At 48.6% G+C, this 17,589-nt stretch overlaps 1 protein-coding gene across 2 annotated transcripts in view; it reads left to right on the top strand.

Annotated features, from left to right (window-relative positions):
- The first annotated feature begins 656 nt into the window (after nucleotides 1-656).
- The window catches only part of LOC123121831 (cellulose synthase-like protein E6), a 36,902-nt gene continuing 19,969 nt past the window's right edge, over nucleotides 657-17,589 (top strand). The window contains exons 1-7 of one of the 2 annotated variants that reach the window (XM_044541896.1): nucleotides 664-1,038; nucleotides 3,270-3,588; nucleotides 3,745-3,885; nucleotides 3,988-4,119; nucleotides 5,281-5,493; nucleotides 5,586-6,158; nucleotides 6,246-6,875. In XM_044541896.1, coding sequence (XP_044397831.1) covers nucleotides 776-1,038; nucleotides 3,270-3,588; nucleotides 3,745-3,885; nucleotides 3,988-4,119; nucleotides 5,281-5,493; nucleotides 5,586-6,158; nucleotides 6,246-6,794 — 2,190 coding nt within the window. In that variant the 5' untranslated portion in view covers nucleotides 664-775 and the 3' untranslated portion in view covers nucleotides 6,795-6,875. Of the gene's footprint in view, nucleotides 1,039-3,269; nucleotides 3,589-3,744; nucleotides 3,886-3,987; nucleotides 4,120-5,280; nucleotides 5,494-5,585; nucleotides 6,159-6,245; nucleotides 6,876-17,589 lie in introns of those variants that run through there. The other variant, XM_044541897.1, reaches the window with a different exon arrangement.

Raw genomic sequence — 17,589 nt, 5'->3', positions numbered from 1 at the left:
TGTACATGATAGTACTGTTGTTACCCCACTATGGCCAGCCTTACCCACGTTTTAAGTACAGTAATGCAAATTTGTGCAGGAACCCACCAACAGTCCGTATCTCCAGGAATGGACCGGCCGGGTCCCCGAGGACGACTCCTTGATCACTCATCAATGCTTCTTCCCGCTCTCGTGCGTAGTAGTACGTCAGGGAACCGACCGACGGGTCTTCTCCGTGGATTCAGCGAGCTGGTGATGATCGGTTGAAGCGCATCCATGCATGCGCATGAGACACTGCATGCCTGCCTCTGGAGGAGTCCTGGCACGTAACCAAGGCGAGCACCAGAGGAGGCCTACGTCCGCACGTATGCTGGTCGATCCAAAGGATTCAGCCGCACAGGGACAGAGCCGTGGGCTCAGAGCCGTGCACTGCGCGAGGAGACCGGCGCCATGTGCACGTACGCAGGCGCAGGCGCACGTTTTAGATGGGTGCACAGCACAGAGCCGCCAGAGCCAACTGTGTGTCCTATGGCCACGCGCGGGTGCGTGGCCAATTAGACGCCATCTGATCGAGAGAGAGAGCTGGACCGGCCCGGCTAGCCGCTAGCGTCACTGCTGATCGCAAGGCCTCCGGGCTCCGGCCTTCCCAGCCACCATATATGTGCGTGGCGTACGCGAGCGCCTCCAGCCACCATATATGTGCGTGGCGTACGCGAGCGCCTCCAGCCACCATACACACACAAGCGTTCGAGACAGCTCTATCGATCGACAGGAGAGAGTGAGCTAGCTAGCATAGATGGAGAGGAGCAGGAGGCTGTTCGAGACGGAGACGCACGGGGGCCGGGCGGCGTACAGGCTCCACGCCGTCACGGTGGCCGCCGGGATCCTCCTGCTGCTGTACTACCGGGCGACGCGCGTCCCGGCCGCCGGCGAGGGGAGGGCGGCGTGGCTGGGCATGCTGGCGGCGGAGCTCTGGTACGCCGCCTACTGGGTGGTCACGCAGTCCGTGCGCTGGAGCCCCGTCCGCCGCCGCCCCTTCATCGACAGGCTCGCCGCCAGGTACGCGCCACGTCCCGTCCGTGCATGATCCGTCCGTGTTACGACGACCGGCCGACTCACCAACGGCGCGCGCGCGGCCGCATGGCATGATCGAGTCACATGCCACGCAGTTTTCTTCTTCTTCTTTTCTTCTTTGAAACAAGAGATAGTATATCATGCAGATGCGCGCAGGCGTACGTGCGTGCGTGCGTGTTTCCCTTGCTTACTCCTACCACTACTTGGTTGCCTACTAATCCGTACGTACGTAGCTGAGGTGACACGTCGTCGTCGCCGTACGTAGGACTTGTGTAGTACTACCAGAGAGAGTGCTGCTCATCTTGCCTGCCTTTATCTGAAGAAGAAGAAGAAACCGCCACGTCCCTCCCACATGCACTTGTCCGTGCGTGTGCCGGCCGGCTAACGGGCCGCCGGGCAGGACAGCTTTGCTTACCGTTGCCGGCCGGTAGTCCTGGCCATCTCAGGGCCGGCCCTGTCGGCCCATCCAGGCCCGGCCCTAAAATCCAGGGCCTAGGCCCAATGGGCTTGGCCATGGGCCGGGCTTGGGCCTGAGTTTTGAGCCCACCGGCAGGCCCTGGACGGGCTTGGGCTTGGCATATTGGCATTTTAAGGAAGAGGCCCGGCCCATGGCTTGATATACCGGCCGGCAAGGCAGCGGTCAGCCAGAACGGCAGTGATTAATGGCGTCCAGCGCGCGGGGACCTACGTACCTGGTCAGCACCTCAGTGGCAACGAAGGCAGAGCAAACGTGTGCTGTCGTGGCATGGTTGCACTGCCCACCAGTAGCTACACGAGTGCTGCTGTTGCCTCCTCCAGCGCCAACCCCTGGCTGGCTAGGAGTACACCGTGCGTGCTTGCGTCTACGTTAGCGTTACCTACCGCGGCGTCCCGATTTGTTTTGCGGGCCGCATGCACCACAGCGGGCGCGTGGACGGCCGCATCAGCACCAACCAATCTTAGTTAATGCATGGTCTGTGCCAGCGAGGTGGTGAGTGACATCTCATCAGTTCCATGCACAACAAGATACAGTAGATGATTTTGTCTTTCTCAATAAGATACTCCTATAGTGGAGTACTCCCTTTGACACTTACTTATTTTGGGACGAAGGGAGTATCAGTTTTCAGCAACCTTCCTTACGACAAGATATACAGGAAATACAAGAGCAGTTGGTTAGGACTTCCGGAAAGCAGTGCCTCAAAACACTGCAACGACTATAACATTTTTAAATTTCTAAGGCACTTTTTGGTAGCCCTTTAGGTTTTCCATCTAGTGGTGATTAATCATTTTTAATCTCTCACTAGTGGGCTGGGCTGAAACAAGATATGCCCCGAGAAAAACAAAAAATCGAAAGGAAGACACGCAATTTGTCACAATTCGAATGGGACCGCGCCCATGATCTGCAGTTTTGCATAATACATGAAGGCTTGCACTTTACAGATTTGTATGTGCGCTGACTAGGAATCGCCCCCCAAAAAAAGACTGGGATCGCCAAAAAAGAGTTCAGTTACACCAGAATTAGCAAAGGCGGTAAAATATACTCCCTCCGTCCCAAAATATAAGAACATTTTTCATACTAGTGTAGTGTAGTATGAAAAACGTTCTTATATTTTGGGACAGAGGGAGTAGCTAATGACTAATGCCACAAGATGACACGCTGTAGCATACGCAGTATTTCGAAATCACAGATTTGTCTTCTTATTTGATCAATACACGACAAAAAAACTTACGAACATGCCAAAAGCTTTGGTTATTTTCCCGCAAAAGAAAAAAAAAACTTTGGTTATTTCCAAGTTTCAGATTTATACGTGTCTTTGTTAGAGAGGCAAAGACTGCTTTTGACAGTACATTAATCTTGTGAAAATGATGGAAGCTGACGGTGATGTCTATTAAGCATGATGTATACAAAAAGTCCTAGTACATTAGAGCAAATGCATTTACGACTGAATGACGCATACCACCCACCAGGTCGAAATCAGCGCTGAACACGCTGCAGAATTTAAATTTCAGTACGGTTGGCTGGTTTGGTCCAACCTCCGGGACTCATCAGCTGATAGGGTACACCGTCCCACTCCCATCATGGCAAACCAGAGAGCAATTTGCATCTCCTGGGTAGCAAAACTGAATTTAAAAACCAGTTAACCGAGAACCTGTGTTCATAACTTCATATACTTCATCATTCAAACATATATTTGTCATGCTCAGCACTAACACGGTTAATTTGTCATTTGAACAAGGCACGGAGAAAGGCTACCTTCTGTGGACATCTTTGTGTGCACTGCAGACCCCTATTCGGAGCCGCCAAGCCTCGTCGTCTCCACCATCCTGTCGCTCATGGCGTACAATTACCCGCCCGAGAAATTAAGCGTGTACCTTTCCGACGACGGAGGCTCGATTCTCACTTTCTATGGCATGTGGGAGGCCTCCTTGTTTGCAAAGCACTGGCTGCCATTCTGCAAGAGATATAACATTGAGCCAAGGTCACCGGCCGCTTACTTCTCACAGTCAGATGGGCATCAAGAATTGTGCACCCCAAAAGAATGGTCATTGATCAAGGTGAGTAGATATTAAGAATATCTCTCTTTTTTTAAAACACATGCATCAAATGGCTATTGAACAGGGAATGGGTTGACACACTGGTGATGACAAGATTATTATATATAGTGCTCAACATTTGGCATGGCAACTGATACTATTTCATCTTCTGGGCAGGACATGTTTGACGAAATGACTGAGCGAATAGACACGGCTGTCATGTCGGGCAAAATTCCTGAAGAAATCAAAGCAAAGCATAAAGGATTTCATGAATGGAACCAGGAAATCACCTCAAAGAATCACCAGCCAATTGTTCAGGTAGCTGTCATGCCTCCAGAATGGAGTAAAGGTTTCCATGATTTTGGAGTAACTTACATGGTATTCAGGAGTTTGAAGTTATAAACTTGTTTCTTTTGTTAGATTCTGATAGATGGCAAGGACCAAAATGCAGTTGATAATGACGGAAATGTGTTACCAACACTTGTTTACATGGCGCGTGAGAAGAGGCCTCAGCACCACCACAACTTCAAAGCTGGGGCAATGAATGCTTTGGTAAACTTACTAACCTTGCCCCGTCACGCTAAGTAGACAGTTTACTGTAAGATTCATAGTTTTCATTAGTAAACTCATTTTCTAATACTGGTTCTTGGCGAAATACTAGCTGCACCTGCACCATATTCTAATTCATAATTCCGAAGTTCTTGATAAACTGCATTATTGGACAAGAGTAACCAAAATGTTGTTCTCTGCTTTCTTCATTCAGTTTCACCTCATTGTATCACTAGTCCACAATAGAAATTTCCCAAGCATTTGAGAGAATGAAAGTTGATAAAATGCAAGAACCTCGATTCTTCAGCCTTTTGCGAAACAAATGAAGTGAATGTATGCTTAAAATATGTTGGTACAGTCTGAAATCCTCAATAGGAAAATAGTCCCTTGGCTTATTGTCACTGAATGTGTTGCAACGAGATGTGTGCCAGAATCAATAGGAAAGTTGATTGATGCCCCATCAGTCACTTGCGGTATGTCTATAAAGCTACACAGAGCACAAGGACTACATACCTCCTGTCACATGGCTCAAGTTCCTGAGGTGTGCTGGTTGTAGTATGCATTCATATGAGTAGCACCTGCAACAAATCAATGTCTGCTGCACAGCATTGAAATCCAAGTTGCAATTGGACTATGCTTATATACACACAAATTTGAGTAGATATTGTCTACTCATCTTCTAGTGACACCAAAGACATAGAGTAAAATCCAAAATGATCACCATATTCATGGGTGCATGCAAAACACAATGGTCAATACATGCATTCAAACGTATATCTGTTATCACAAATCATATGCATACACCCAATTTTTTTAGGAAGACAGTAGGTTTCCCTACTGTGATTTCTATAAATTTTGGGTTTTGAATGTACAGAAGCTACAAAGAAGTTAGCTAATACCATACACCCAATGTATGCACTTGCTGATACTTAAAAGCACTTGGTGATACACTGATCCCCTTCTTTTGCCCTCCGCCTAACAAGAGACAGTGAGAGGCTGAGAGTAGCTTGACACCACACCAATTTAGCTTACTGGAGTGGAATTGGTGTTTAGATGACAATTTTTTTGAGGGAATTATATGACAATTTTATTCCATGAAAGGTTGTAATGCTTTTGTCATAATGGACTTAATTAGAATGTGTCAATTTTTCCGCTGAAATGCAGATAAGGGTATCATCAGTGATAAGCAACAGCCCTATCATCATGAATGTGGACTGTGATATGTACTCCAACAACAACGATGCGGTCAGAGATGCACTGTGCTTCTTCCTTGACGAAGAAATGGGTCACAAGATTGGATTTGTGCAGTACCCTCAGAACTATAACAATCTGAGCAAGAATGATATATATGGGAACTCCCTCCATGTCATCAATGAGGTCAGCAGTGCCAAATTGTAACTTGAATTACATTCTCATGTTCTCCATTTATATTATATTATTGGCACTAACATGGCCACTCAATCTAATAGGTGGAGATGGGTGGTATGGACAGTTTGGGTGGCCCTCTGTATATTGGCACCGGATGTTTCCACAGAAGGGAGATCCTTTGCGGCAGGAAGTTCACAAAAGACTACCAGGAAGACTGGAATGCAGGGATCAAGGACAAATTACAAGAGAGCATAGATGAGACTGAAGAGAAAGCCAAGTCTTTAGCAGCCTGCACATATGAACATGGCACACAGTGGGGAGATGAGATTGGGGTAAAATATGGTTGCGCGGTGGAGGATGTAATCACCGGATTGGCAATACATTGCAGAGGATGGGAGTCGGTCTACAACAATCCTAAAAAACCAGCGTTTATGGGTGTAGGTCCAACGACACTTGCTCAGACAATATTGCAACATAAGCGATGGAGCGAGGGTAACTTATCAATTTTCCTTTCCAAGTACAACGTGTTCTTGTTTGGGCATGGAAAAACCAAGCTACGACATCAGATGGGCTACCATATCTATGGACTATGGGCACCCAACTCACTCGCTACGCTGTATTATGTTATCATCCCTTCACTGGCCCTCCTCAAAGGCACCCCCCTTTTCCCAGAGGTAATGATTCATGCTATGAAAAAGCCTCACCTTAGTTACATATATGTTTTGTATTAAAAACTGATGTAATATTCATGTGTCGTTCAGATTACAAGTCCATGGATTGCACCCTTCGTATATGTCTTCTGTGTGAAGACCATGTACAGCCTATATGAGGCACTATCATCTGGAGACACGCTGAAAGGATGGTGGAATGGGCAGAGGATGTGGTTGGTCAAAAGAATAACCTCGTACCTCTTTGGAGTCCTTGACAATCTCCGGAAGTTACTTGGACTGTCAAAGATGAATTTTGTGGTTTCACCGAAGGTAAGCGATGAAGACGAGTCCAAGAGGTATGAGCAAGAGATTATGGAATTCGGGTCGTCGGATCCAGAATATGTGATCATCGGGACTATCACGTTACTCAACCTTGTTTGCCTGCTGGGAGGGCTAAGTAAAGTCATGAAAGTTGGATGGAATAATATACACTTGGATGCACTTTTCCCCCAGCTCATTCTCTGTGGGATGGTGGTGATAACCAGTATCCCATTCTATGAAGCAATGTTCCTGAGGAAGGACAAAGGCAGAATACCATTCCCAGTTACACTAGCTTCTATTGGCTTTGTGATGTTGGCCTTACTGCCAGCAATAGTTTAAGGTCCCACAAGAGGCATCAGTGTGTAATTAAGTACTCAAGTTGGTATGGTTTATGGTTCTCTCGAAACACTTGCTCTGATAGTTTCATGTGCAACTGTATTTATATGTGGTGCAGCCCCGGGTTGGGCAGAGGCAATTTGCGTAAGCCCTTCGACTCGGGATTAACCATGGATCAAATTACCCCTGTGAAAATAAAAATGCCCAACCAGAAGATGTCAAGAACGCCGATGCAATCGACGACAGATCTAACTCAGTCTCCTCTAGCACTAGTAAAATCCCAGTATGGGAGCAACCTGTACAGAATCAGGGTTTTAGGTGGGCACATGAATACATTGGATCCAATCGTCTGCACCATTGAATAAAGAATGAGCCGTCCAGATTTAGCAAGGTGGCCAGGACATGGACATTTTGCATAAACCCTCTATTTTCATCCACAATGCTCCACCTAACCCCTTCTCATCCCCACCTGTACCCACCTCAAATCATGATCCCCTTTCAACCATCTCTCCCTCTCTTGTATCCTGTCATTTCTTAGATCTTGCCAACCAGAGCACTAACTAAGAGGAAACTCTTCACAATAATCAATCAAAATTGTACCGATGAAAAAATAGGTTCACAATACATTTTTTCTATATTTTCTTACCAACGTATTTGTGTGAATATTAACTATGAAAGTAACTTGTTGAAGACTTTCCAGTGCCCAAAATCACCACATCTATGTGAATCGAAATATTAGAGATTTCTTTACAATACATTTTACTAGGAAGCAACTTGTATAGGCAGTGGCAGAGCCAGGATTGGGGCAAGCCCCGGGCCCAAAATAGTTTTTGAGGTGAGGAAAAACTTAACGTACATAGTTACCTCAAAAGATACCCATACAAAATATGGCTCAATTGCACTAAAAATTTAGAATTTAAACTCGAAACTTAACGATACAACAAAATGGATAAAAACATAGTTGAAAACTACAAAGAACAGTACATGATGAAAAAGTGTACCAATCAATGGTTTGCTTCATCTGTGCCTCACATAACCTCATCAACGATGGAAGAAGAGCCAACACCTTCAAGACATGAAAAGCAAAATTTCATAAGAGAAGGCATAAACATCAAGTGAAACAATTATCACCTATATAAATATAAAAACTTACCATTTCGACAAGGTAAAAGCCTTTTGCGAGACCTATAAGTGATATACCCTAGACTGGTGAAAAAAAATCTCTTCATCTTATTTTTCTACAGTATGAAATTAAATTAGCAACTACATCAATTTGAGTTCAACAATACACTAGATATATGACTGGATACATATACACCCACTATTTCAATTAAATTTCAGTTCGGACCAGTTTATACACTGATATAAGTAGAACATGGTACAAGTGAAAAGCATCAGGGGAGCAGAGAAAACATCAAAGGAAACTACAAGGTGTTGCAGCTGGCAGTGAAGCAACCAGCAGGGATGGCGCGCCCGGGCGAACGACGCACAGGACAGAGGGGGCGGCGGCCGGGAGCCAGAGAGCAGGGGGAAAGTGGGGAGGGGGTTGGGGGGCGGAGGCATCGCCGGCGGCGCGAGCGCTGGAGTCTGGAGATTTGATCCTGTGTGTGTGCGACTCGGCGGCGGCCGCACGAGCTTTTTTTCAGCAACAGCACTGCGTTCCTCTCCCTCATTTTTTTAGAAAAACGTTCCTCTGCCTCGTGCGTGCGAGTAGATCGTGGGGCAGCCTTGCCTCGTTCGTGCGTCCGTTTCTCGTAGGACAGGCCATCAAGGCTTTGGGCTTTCATTTGTTTACTGGGCTGCACCCCGGGCCTGCAGAAAAAGCTATATAATTGTAGCCTGTTAAATTTTGCAAGCCCCGGACCTGGGCCCTGGGTGCCCGGGGCCCAGCTCCGCCCCGTATAGGACCAGACCATTAGGTTGAATCATGGCAAGCTAGCTACTTATGGAGCTCTACTTCAGGAGATATCAGAACACTCTTCTAGCTTTTTATCTTGTAATATAGGTCATGAATTTAGGAGCTCAAACTATGAAGCTCACAATCTAGCGAAACATTCTCTCTCCCTTGCGTTGGCCGTCATGTGTGGTTAGGCCATCCGGGATATCTTCATTTCGTCTCTGTAAACATTATGACAAGTTAATAAAGTTTCGCGAGATTGTCTAAAAAAAGGTGGATACAGAGCATCTAGCCATTTGGACCATTGGACAAAGATCCCAATGTACAGACAAAGCAAGGTGCCACTGGATTGTACTCGAATCACTGAGTGTTCTCACTCTGGATTTTAGATCTTTGTCTCACTTAGTTTTGTTGAATTAGTGTAAGGTACCTGTTATATATTGCACTGTATGACCAACATCTGGATGGAGCCGGCCATCCAAAATAGTCTCCGTAATTTCCCTCATCCGAACATTTCAAACACGAATTACACATGAAATTAAACCTAGTATGATATATTACATGCATATTAGATAAGATTTAACAAGTTTCATCTAAACTACTCAAAATTTAACTTAACATAACTAAACTAAAATTAGGCTAAGTAGCGCACGACCACCTCGTAGGCATGGCCTCCAAGCCCACCGGCACCACAATTGTCACCGTCGTTTGAGTCTTCGTAGTCGTACCAGTGGAGGATACAACTCCAGCCGTCGCGGCATCTGTCCATGGCCGGGGCGTCACGCTCACGACGCAGACGCGCTCGGTCGCCTCTTCCACCTTGGTTGCTTCTTGTTAGCTTGGAGACGGTTCGAGCACTCGGTCTCAACCAGCCCGACAAGGAGGAGTTGCTACTTCAGACGGCGCCGACGACGGGCAACCATCTTCTTGGTGGTCCGGAACCGATCGAAGGCCCAAGCCTCAGTGAGGACCTAGAGCGGTGGCACGCCGGTCTTGGCGAACACTGCCAAGCACTGCACCCGGTGCCACTCCTGCCGTGCCTCCGCCTTGGTGAGACATCTCCCGACCCCCGACGACGAGGACGATGTGCGGTGCGAGCCACCACCGCTCAGATAGTAGTCGAAGCGGCTACGCAGCTTCGGCTGGGATGACTCTTGCTTCACTAGGGCCGGGCACCATTTGGCATTAGGGACGACTACATGCGGAGTCTAATCTGGACACTGTGGTTGCATAGAGGGGATGATGGCGCCGGACCCTAGTCCCTCAACGAGTTCCGCAGTGCAATCCGCATGTGCTGCTGGAACTCACCATTTGTCGCCACCGCACGACATTGGTGGCTACGACGGCTCCTCTGCCGAGTCCTCCCCACGAGGTTAGCCTAGTCGATCTCCTCCTCGACAACCACTTCTCCTTCACGGTGGACGAAGACGGACTCGGTGACTGGGGATAGTGCCGCATATTGGATCCGAAGCTCTCCTCAGACCCGGAGTCCTGCCATGGCGGAGGTTGCGTCGAGTGGTAGCTGCCCAGCAACCACCACGCCCCGGTGCGCTCGTTCTCCTCCTCGGGCATCTTCTTGTCCATCGTGATGGCCGTTGGAGGTGCAATGTGCGGTAGATTTAGGAGATGAGGAGGACTGGGTGAGGATAGGGCTTGGGAAGGGAGGTCAACCAACTTTAAAGCTGAAGTAAGCTTCTCGGGCGACGCGCCGGCCAGACTCAAATGCAGGTAGGCAACGAGCTGGTGAGAGCGGCATCAATGCTGAGGGTTCTAGACATGGGAAAGATGGGCCCAGGTTGTCGGATGCCGAGGCAGCGAAATGTCCAGACTCTCCCGCCCCCGATTTGGGGCCGACATTGGAATTTCGGATGTCCAAACCAGTCCAACCTAAAATGTGCGTCCGCATTGGAGGTCCGAAAGTGTTTGGACTGTCGGATCGAGGTGATTTGATGAGTCATGTTGGAGATGCCCTACGGGGCCACGGGTGTGGCCATGTCGGTGGGTGTGTGCGCGCGCGTGGAGTGGGGTAGTGGGACGGGCAATCCAGTCCACCAAACCAGTGGAGTATGGGGTGGGGAGGTCCACGCCTCCACCTGGTCGGCAGTACACTACAACTACATGCGTGTGCTCCTGTCCATCATCTACAGGAGTTCCGAGTTAGACAAATCACAAAAGACCGAGAGAGCGATAGACGAGACTGGAAGATGGAGAGGAGCAGGAGGCTGTTCGAGACGGAGATGCACGATGGCCGGGCGGTGTACAGGCTCCACGCCGTCACGGTGGCCGCCGGGATACTCCTGGTGCTCTACTACCGGGCGACGCACGTGCCGGCCGCCGGCGAGGGGAGGGCGGCGTGGCTGGGCATGCTGGTGGCGGAGCTCTGGTACGCCGCGTACTGGGCCGTCATGCAGTCCGTGCGCTGGAGCCCCCTCCGCCGCCGCCCTCTGAGGGACAGGCTCTCCGCCAAGTCAGTGCGACGTCCGGCGGCTGTATGCTCCGGCTGTGTCACGACAAAAAAAGTTCGGTTATTTCCAAAATTTCAGATTTTATATGCGTATATTTTTGATATAGACAGGCTCTTAAAAGCCAAACTAGTCCTGCGATGGTGATGGAGCTGACAGTAACGTCTATTTGTTAGCCTGTACCCCCGCCCGGATTGTGAGTTTGAGTTTGTGACCATACCACCACTCACGCGGTCAATAGTGTAAGGGAAACGTTTCTGGCCGGTGCGCCGGCTAACGCTCGCGCCGGTCGCTCGCCGGCCATCCGATCAACAACGCTTTACTCGCTGCTGGGCCGTCTGATCGAACAGCACACGAGGTCTCGCATCGCTCGCTAGCCACCACATAATCAGCCCACGCGTCTCTTATCTCGTTCTTTCTCTTGCGAAGCCTCTCAGCCACACGTTTTCTTATCTTCCCAGTCCCCACGTCTCTCGCGCAATGACTAATCTCTGCTTTCCCAATCTCTCTCTTCTGAGCCGCCGCGCGCCGCTTGAAGCCCCGATGAGCCGCCCTGCTGTTAGCCAGCCATCGCCGGCCGGTGCGCGGTGTGCTGCAACCAACAGGCCGCGGAGTTACAACGGCGATGCCACAACGCTTCAAACAAGCAGGCGGCCGTGTAGCGGAGCGGGAAGACGCGCATCTGCGAAGGAGAACACCTAGCCCGTTCCAGCTCCGCCGCTCGCCGATTGCAACTCTCCTATAGCCGGTTGCAGCTCTGCCACTTGCCGGTTCCAGCTCCGACACAAAAGGGATGCAACTCTACTATCTTGATTTTGCTGACCAGCCCAATTTTTGCCACCACCGCTTTCAATTTTTGATGGAACCAACAATCTTTTTGCTACAACTGTCTTTTGTTTTCGCTGGAACCAGCCCCAGTTTTGCTTCCACTGTCTTTTGTTTTTGCTGGAACCAGCCCCAATTTTGCTTCCACCGGCTTCGATTTTTGCTGGAACCAGCCTGCTTCCACCGGCTTCGATTTTTGCTGGAACTAGCCCCAATTTTTCTTCCACCGGCTTCGATTTTTGCTGGAACCAGCAATCCTTTTTTTGCTACCATCGGCTTTGTATGCAAGCGACGCCGCCGTCACCATTGATGCTGCAACATGCGGTGGGCAGCACCGGCGAGGGACGGTGTTGCGGTCGGCGCCGCGAAGCTACCATGGATGCAACACGGAGGCAAGAGAAAAGTTGCTTTGGTCAACGGCTTATTTATTGCGAGCGACGGCGGCAAGCATCGGCGGTGAGCATCTGCGGCGAGGCAAACGGGCGATGTCGGTGAGCGTGAGTCGGCGGCGGCCGAGGACGAGCGGGCGCTGGTCTCCTTCCTCTTTCCTTTTTCCCCTGCTTTTTTTGCTGCAGCGTTTTCTATAAGATTGACGAAGGAATCATACGGTCTACAACAGCTAGATCGTGCGGCCCACGCGGGACCGGCCGAAATTTCCAGCCGGTGCGCCGGCGCCTATCAGTCGCCATAACACATTGACTTGGTTAGGTGAGCTGGTTAATGCATGCTTGCTTGTTCTGCTCGGGCAGGAAAAAAAATCCTATGAGACCGGGTCTCACAGGACAACATGTAAGACCCTGTTAGATGGATGACACGTGGCCTCTCTAATCTCAAAGCACATAATCCCATTTTCATTAGCTTTGAATCCCAAATAGCTATTCCCGGGTGCAATCCCAACCTTCTTTCGTGGGCTCGAACAGGTACGTAGCTGTAGGGTTATTTTATCGCACACGTCCATGGCGGCCACGCCCAAGGACTCCGGCGACGGCCGCGCTCCAGGACTCACCAACGAGTACTGGACTACTTGTCCATGGCCGCGCCGACCGCGCCGAAGGATCTCGTCCCTGCCGTCGATTCAGAGGAGCTCGTCGTCGCCGGTCGCGCCTGTGGCGATTTCTCATCCATGACAGGCCGCTCCAGAGGACCTGGACGGACTGCACGTCCATGATGGCCACATGGCACGTTGCTGGCCTGTCGGGTTCATGCCGGCCACGTGCGAAGATGGTCGCCGAACCAACTCTTCGTCGACCGCGGCCCCGAGATGCATCAAGCTGCTCCATGTCACTCACGCTCTACCTGGACGTCATCAGCATGTTCGTGTCATCCCTGGTCTGCTGCAACTACTGCGGGCTGCTGAGCACACCTAAGCTTTCTTGGCTTGATTGCAGGCATATAGCTTGGACATCCGAAGTTCATGGTGCCCATGATCCCTCTAGACATGTACAATCACTATAAGTTCATGTAGAATCTGGATGAACATATACTGCTCCGTGCACATTTGTTTGCTCTCCTGTACAACCCCTGAGCAGTGCAAAATGTGTACAATGCTTATTGAAGCATGCATGAGAAGATACATATAATTTGTGTCGATGGGTTTTGATGGCATGATGGTCCATCTAACATCCACCAAAAGTTTAGTATTTCTGTGTACATGTCTATAAGGACGTGACGCATTAGCTGACTCTGGAACCAAGGGCCGGGAGTTCGCCGTCGTGGACAAGTGCGGCGTCACATAGCAGCTGGATGCATCTTGCCGCACGGATGCCATTGCGCTCTGCCGGGTTTCTGCGCAGCCATACACAAGAAGCCGTCGTAGCATCGTGCCACACGGGCACCGGCGACGAGATCGTTCGCCGCCGCCATGGCGGCCATGGACAAGGAGTCGTGGTAGCATGGAGCCACGCGGCCGCCGGTGACGGGGCCGTTCGAAGTGGCCCTGGACGACAAGTGTTGGTAGGGAGGTCTTGTGCGGCTGCCACCGCCGCCGCCGCCGAGTCATTAGGCGCTGTCATGGAAGAGCTCCGCAGGAGAAGAAGCGATCCCTAGCCCCGGAAAATGCCAATGGTGGCCGCGCTACAGGCAGGCCTTAATCTCAGTCGTCGGACCACCATGGGGATCCGCGCGGGCAGGGTATAGGGCACGTATTCGATTTATTTTTGGGCTGTATTGGATCAGCGATGGCCCACGCACATGCAAAGGCAGGTAGGCCTCTTACACGCACCTGACATGTACGCACATAGTTGGTCCCGGACTCGCGGTAGTACTCCTGCACAATGCGCGTGGATACCTGTACGAGCTGTTCATGCACGTCGTGGACGTTTTGTGGCCGAGCGAAGAGCACCAACACGCAAAGGTGCCTACGTGCAGCATTTGGGTCCAGTGAAACACCAAGTGTTTACCACTACGTTACTAATCAAGTTTTTGGGCCTGTTAATTATGATGTTTGATTGCACCATCGCACTGGCTACAGATGTGCTTAAAATCAATAAACACTAACATCGAACTGCAGTTTGTGTCATTTGTACCAGCCAGGATAATCCAAGCAACCTAGTTACACGCGTTATTATATTGAATCAGATAGATCAATCAGTTTTATCCCCGGGTAATCACGCTTATATGTACAAGTGTTCTGAATTAGCCTTAAATTTTAAGTTTCAGAAGAGAGGCCCGATCCAGTGCTACAGCTAACCGCCACGATATGTGCTTCCCTTTCCACAGTCTGTCACTTCCCCGAATTTACTATGCCCTCCCAAGAAAAAGTTTTGGGGGGCAGCGCTTCCATCACTTGTCACTTCGCAGTCCAACGGCATGTGTTCGTCCAGCATGCAAACTGCTCATCTAGGAGACTAGGCGGAGTGGCGCGCACACATACAGGATGAGCAAGGAAGAAACCGATTCAGTTAACATGCTCCATTGCTCACACGATCGATTTAATGCTAACTTTTTCACTGGGTCATTCGTTATTTTCTTCGGTTTCAAGTCATAATCTATCTCTTTTTTTCCGTGATTATATTTTAGAAAGGGAGTAAGCATGGAACCCAGTCAACCAGCGCCTGCAGATACGTAGCTCTAGACCATGGAACTCAGCAACACCCACGCTACTCTGCTACAGACATTCAATGCCTGTACCACACCTGTGCTCGACAGAGGGCGCGTGCTCTCCCCTGCCAGCTAGTTTCAAAGTGCAATGGAGAATCCTACGAAAGCTATGACATCTTATTGTCAATTCATCTGGTGTAACAGCACGCCCTGTTTAAAACGATAAGCCTAGCTGCCATGCCATGACCGAGTTGAATAGATTGACAAAAAATGAACTCGTATGAACCTAGTTGCCATGTCACACATAAATAAATGGAGAAAAATCATTTGCATGGCTAAAGTTGACACAACTAAGCATGCTACCACAATTCTTAAAAAACAGCAGTTTGATACTGGAAACAACAACGTAGCCAATGTAGTTTGCACAGAATAGACAAGTGCGTTTAGAAATAAAAAGGAACATTAATTAGTATTGACACACCCCTGTCCAGCAGCCTGATCACATGCGCAGATAGCAAAACAACCATTTTTTTGTTTCAGCGGCAGCAACTACATTTCGCGCTAGTGGGCACAGTACATGGATTAAGAAAACTATGTTGTATACGCTAGCACCGGCAAAGTAAACCACTGGAACATCACAATCAGTTCAGGCAAGTTGTTCCACTACAAGAAAGACAAAGTTTGCAACATTTGTCTAGAAACATTACAAAGGATCAGCACAACAATCCTTAGTCTAGAGGAAGTTTGGTTCGAATGGACCGCTCTTTTTAGCGCCGCAAGCATTGCAACGATGGCCGACCACCCCATAGTTTGTGCATTTCGGAAATTTCCTTGGAGCCTTCGGCACATCACCTCTTTGGGGGCAAGTTGCACCCTTGTGGCCCTGCACTCTGCAGATCGTGCAAAACCCAAACCCAGTTTCCCATGAGTATAGGTTGTAGAACTCATAAGCCTCATCCAATGAATCAAAACTTGTGCCAATTTTGGGATTGACAACATGCCATCCCCCTTCTCTGCGTAAGCGCGCACAGATTATTCAAGAGTTGTCTTCCTGTCAGGGTTCATCTCCCTCTCATCAGGTGCTTTCCCAATCCTAACCTTGAAGCAATGTCTCACAACAAAACAGACAGAATTATAAAAATCGACAGACAGTGTACAAACAAAAGGATTTGCACCAAACAACGTGCAATGCAATGCAAATCACCAACGCCAAAATAAGAAGACCACCCGCTGCAGTTTAAAACTAAAAAAAAATCATGTACACCCAACTGACACTTGGAAATCCCCTAAACCAGGGTCTCTATGGAAAAAATGGACCAACCAACCACTGTCACTGTTTTTGTTCTCCAAGCACATGTATCAAAGAGAAATCTTCCAAATATCAGGTATTATACCAATTCTAATTCAGTCGTGTCCCGCCCACCAAAAACCATACTTCATCACAAATCTTCCGGATAAATAATTATTACACCACTACTTACTTATTGCCGTGCCTTCCACTGAATCCAAATTCACCAAATAAACACTATGATATGAACTGAATCCGAACCCAATCCAGCCGATGCTTGGAAATCCCCTAAACCATGGTTGTGTATGCCACAAAAAATGGACCAATTTGTCACTCTCACTGGTTTTGTTGTCCAAGTACATGTATCAGAAGCAATCTCCCTAATAATAAATATCATACCAATTCTAATTCAGTACTTTCCATCCCACCAAAAACAATACTTCATCACAGTTCTTGCAAATAACCAGTATTACGAAACTACTTATTTAATCCCGTGCCTTCAAATGAAACCAAGCTCATCAAATAAACACTCTTAAGATAGACACTGCATCCGATCCCACTCGAGCATTTTTTCATTGCAGACAGACACTGAGTCGGAAAATCAACATTTTCCACAAAATTTATTACTCACTCTACCATGCTCGCCCTCCCTCCACAAATGCCAGAAACCTATATAATTCTTTTACCAGAACAACTAGCACTAACAATCCAGATAAAAACAGGGCACAATCCAGAATCAGTGAACCATTTCTTCTAAATGCCAACAACACACATTTTCCCTGTGGTACAGAGAAAATATCGAAAACAGCACACCCCCATCCGAAGCAACTTGTTCCCAAACAAATTTGCATTGCAACTATAACAGCACACCCCCGTCCAGCAACATTTTCGCCACACCAACATGCTAATCAACTTGCAAGCTAGCTAGCTAGCCAAATTCAACTAACTGAATCCGAACCCAATCCGACCAAAATCCAGAACTAAAACACAGAAAACTGAATCCGAACGCTTCCTGTGTCTCACAGAAATAATTCCTAACAACAAGAATTTTCCACTGAAACCAAGCTCACCAAATAAAACGTTGCAACATATATACTGAAATCCAAACCCAATCCAGCACTTTTTCCATTCTTGTAGGCGTACACTGATTCGGCAAAATCCAACCATATTCGCCCAACAGAAGTACTGAAGCTAACGCACATCCGAACTGAAACCAAAAGTTCATTTTTACCTGCCAAACTGCCAAAGTGAGCTAGAAAACACACCTACGACGCAGGATCACTTGCT

Source organism: Triticum aestivum, chromosome 5D (assembly GCF_018294505.1).
Source record: "Triticum aestivum cultivar Chinese Spring chromosome 5D, IWGSC CS RefSeq v2.1, whole genome shotgun sequence".
In the NCBI taxonomy this organism is placed as follows: Eukaryota; Viridiplantae; Streptophyta; class Magnoliopsida; order Poales; family Poaceae; genus Triticum; species Triticum aestivum.
This window is presented reverse-complemented; position numbering and strand designations above follow the sequence as displayed.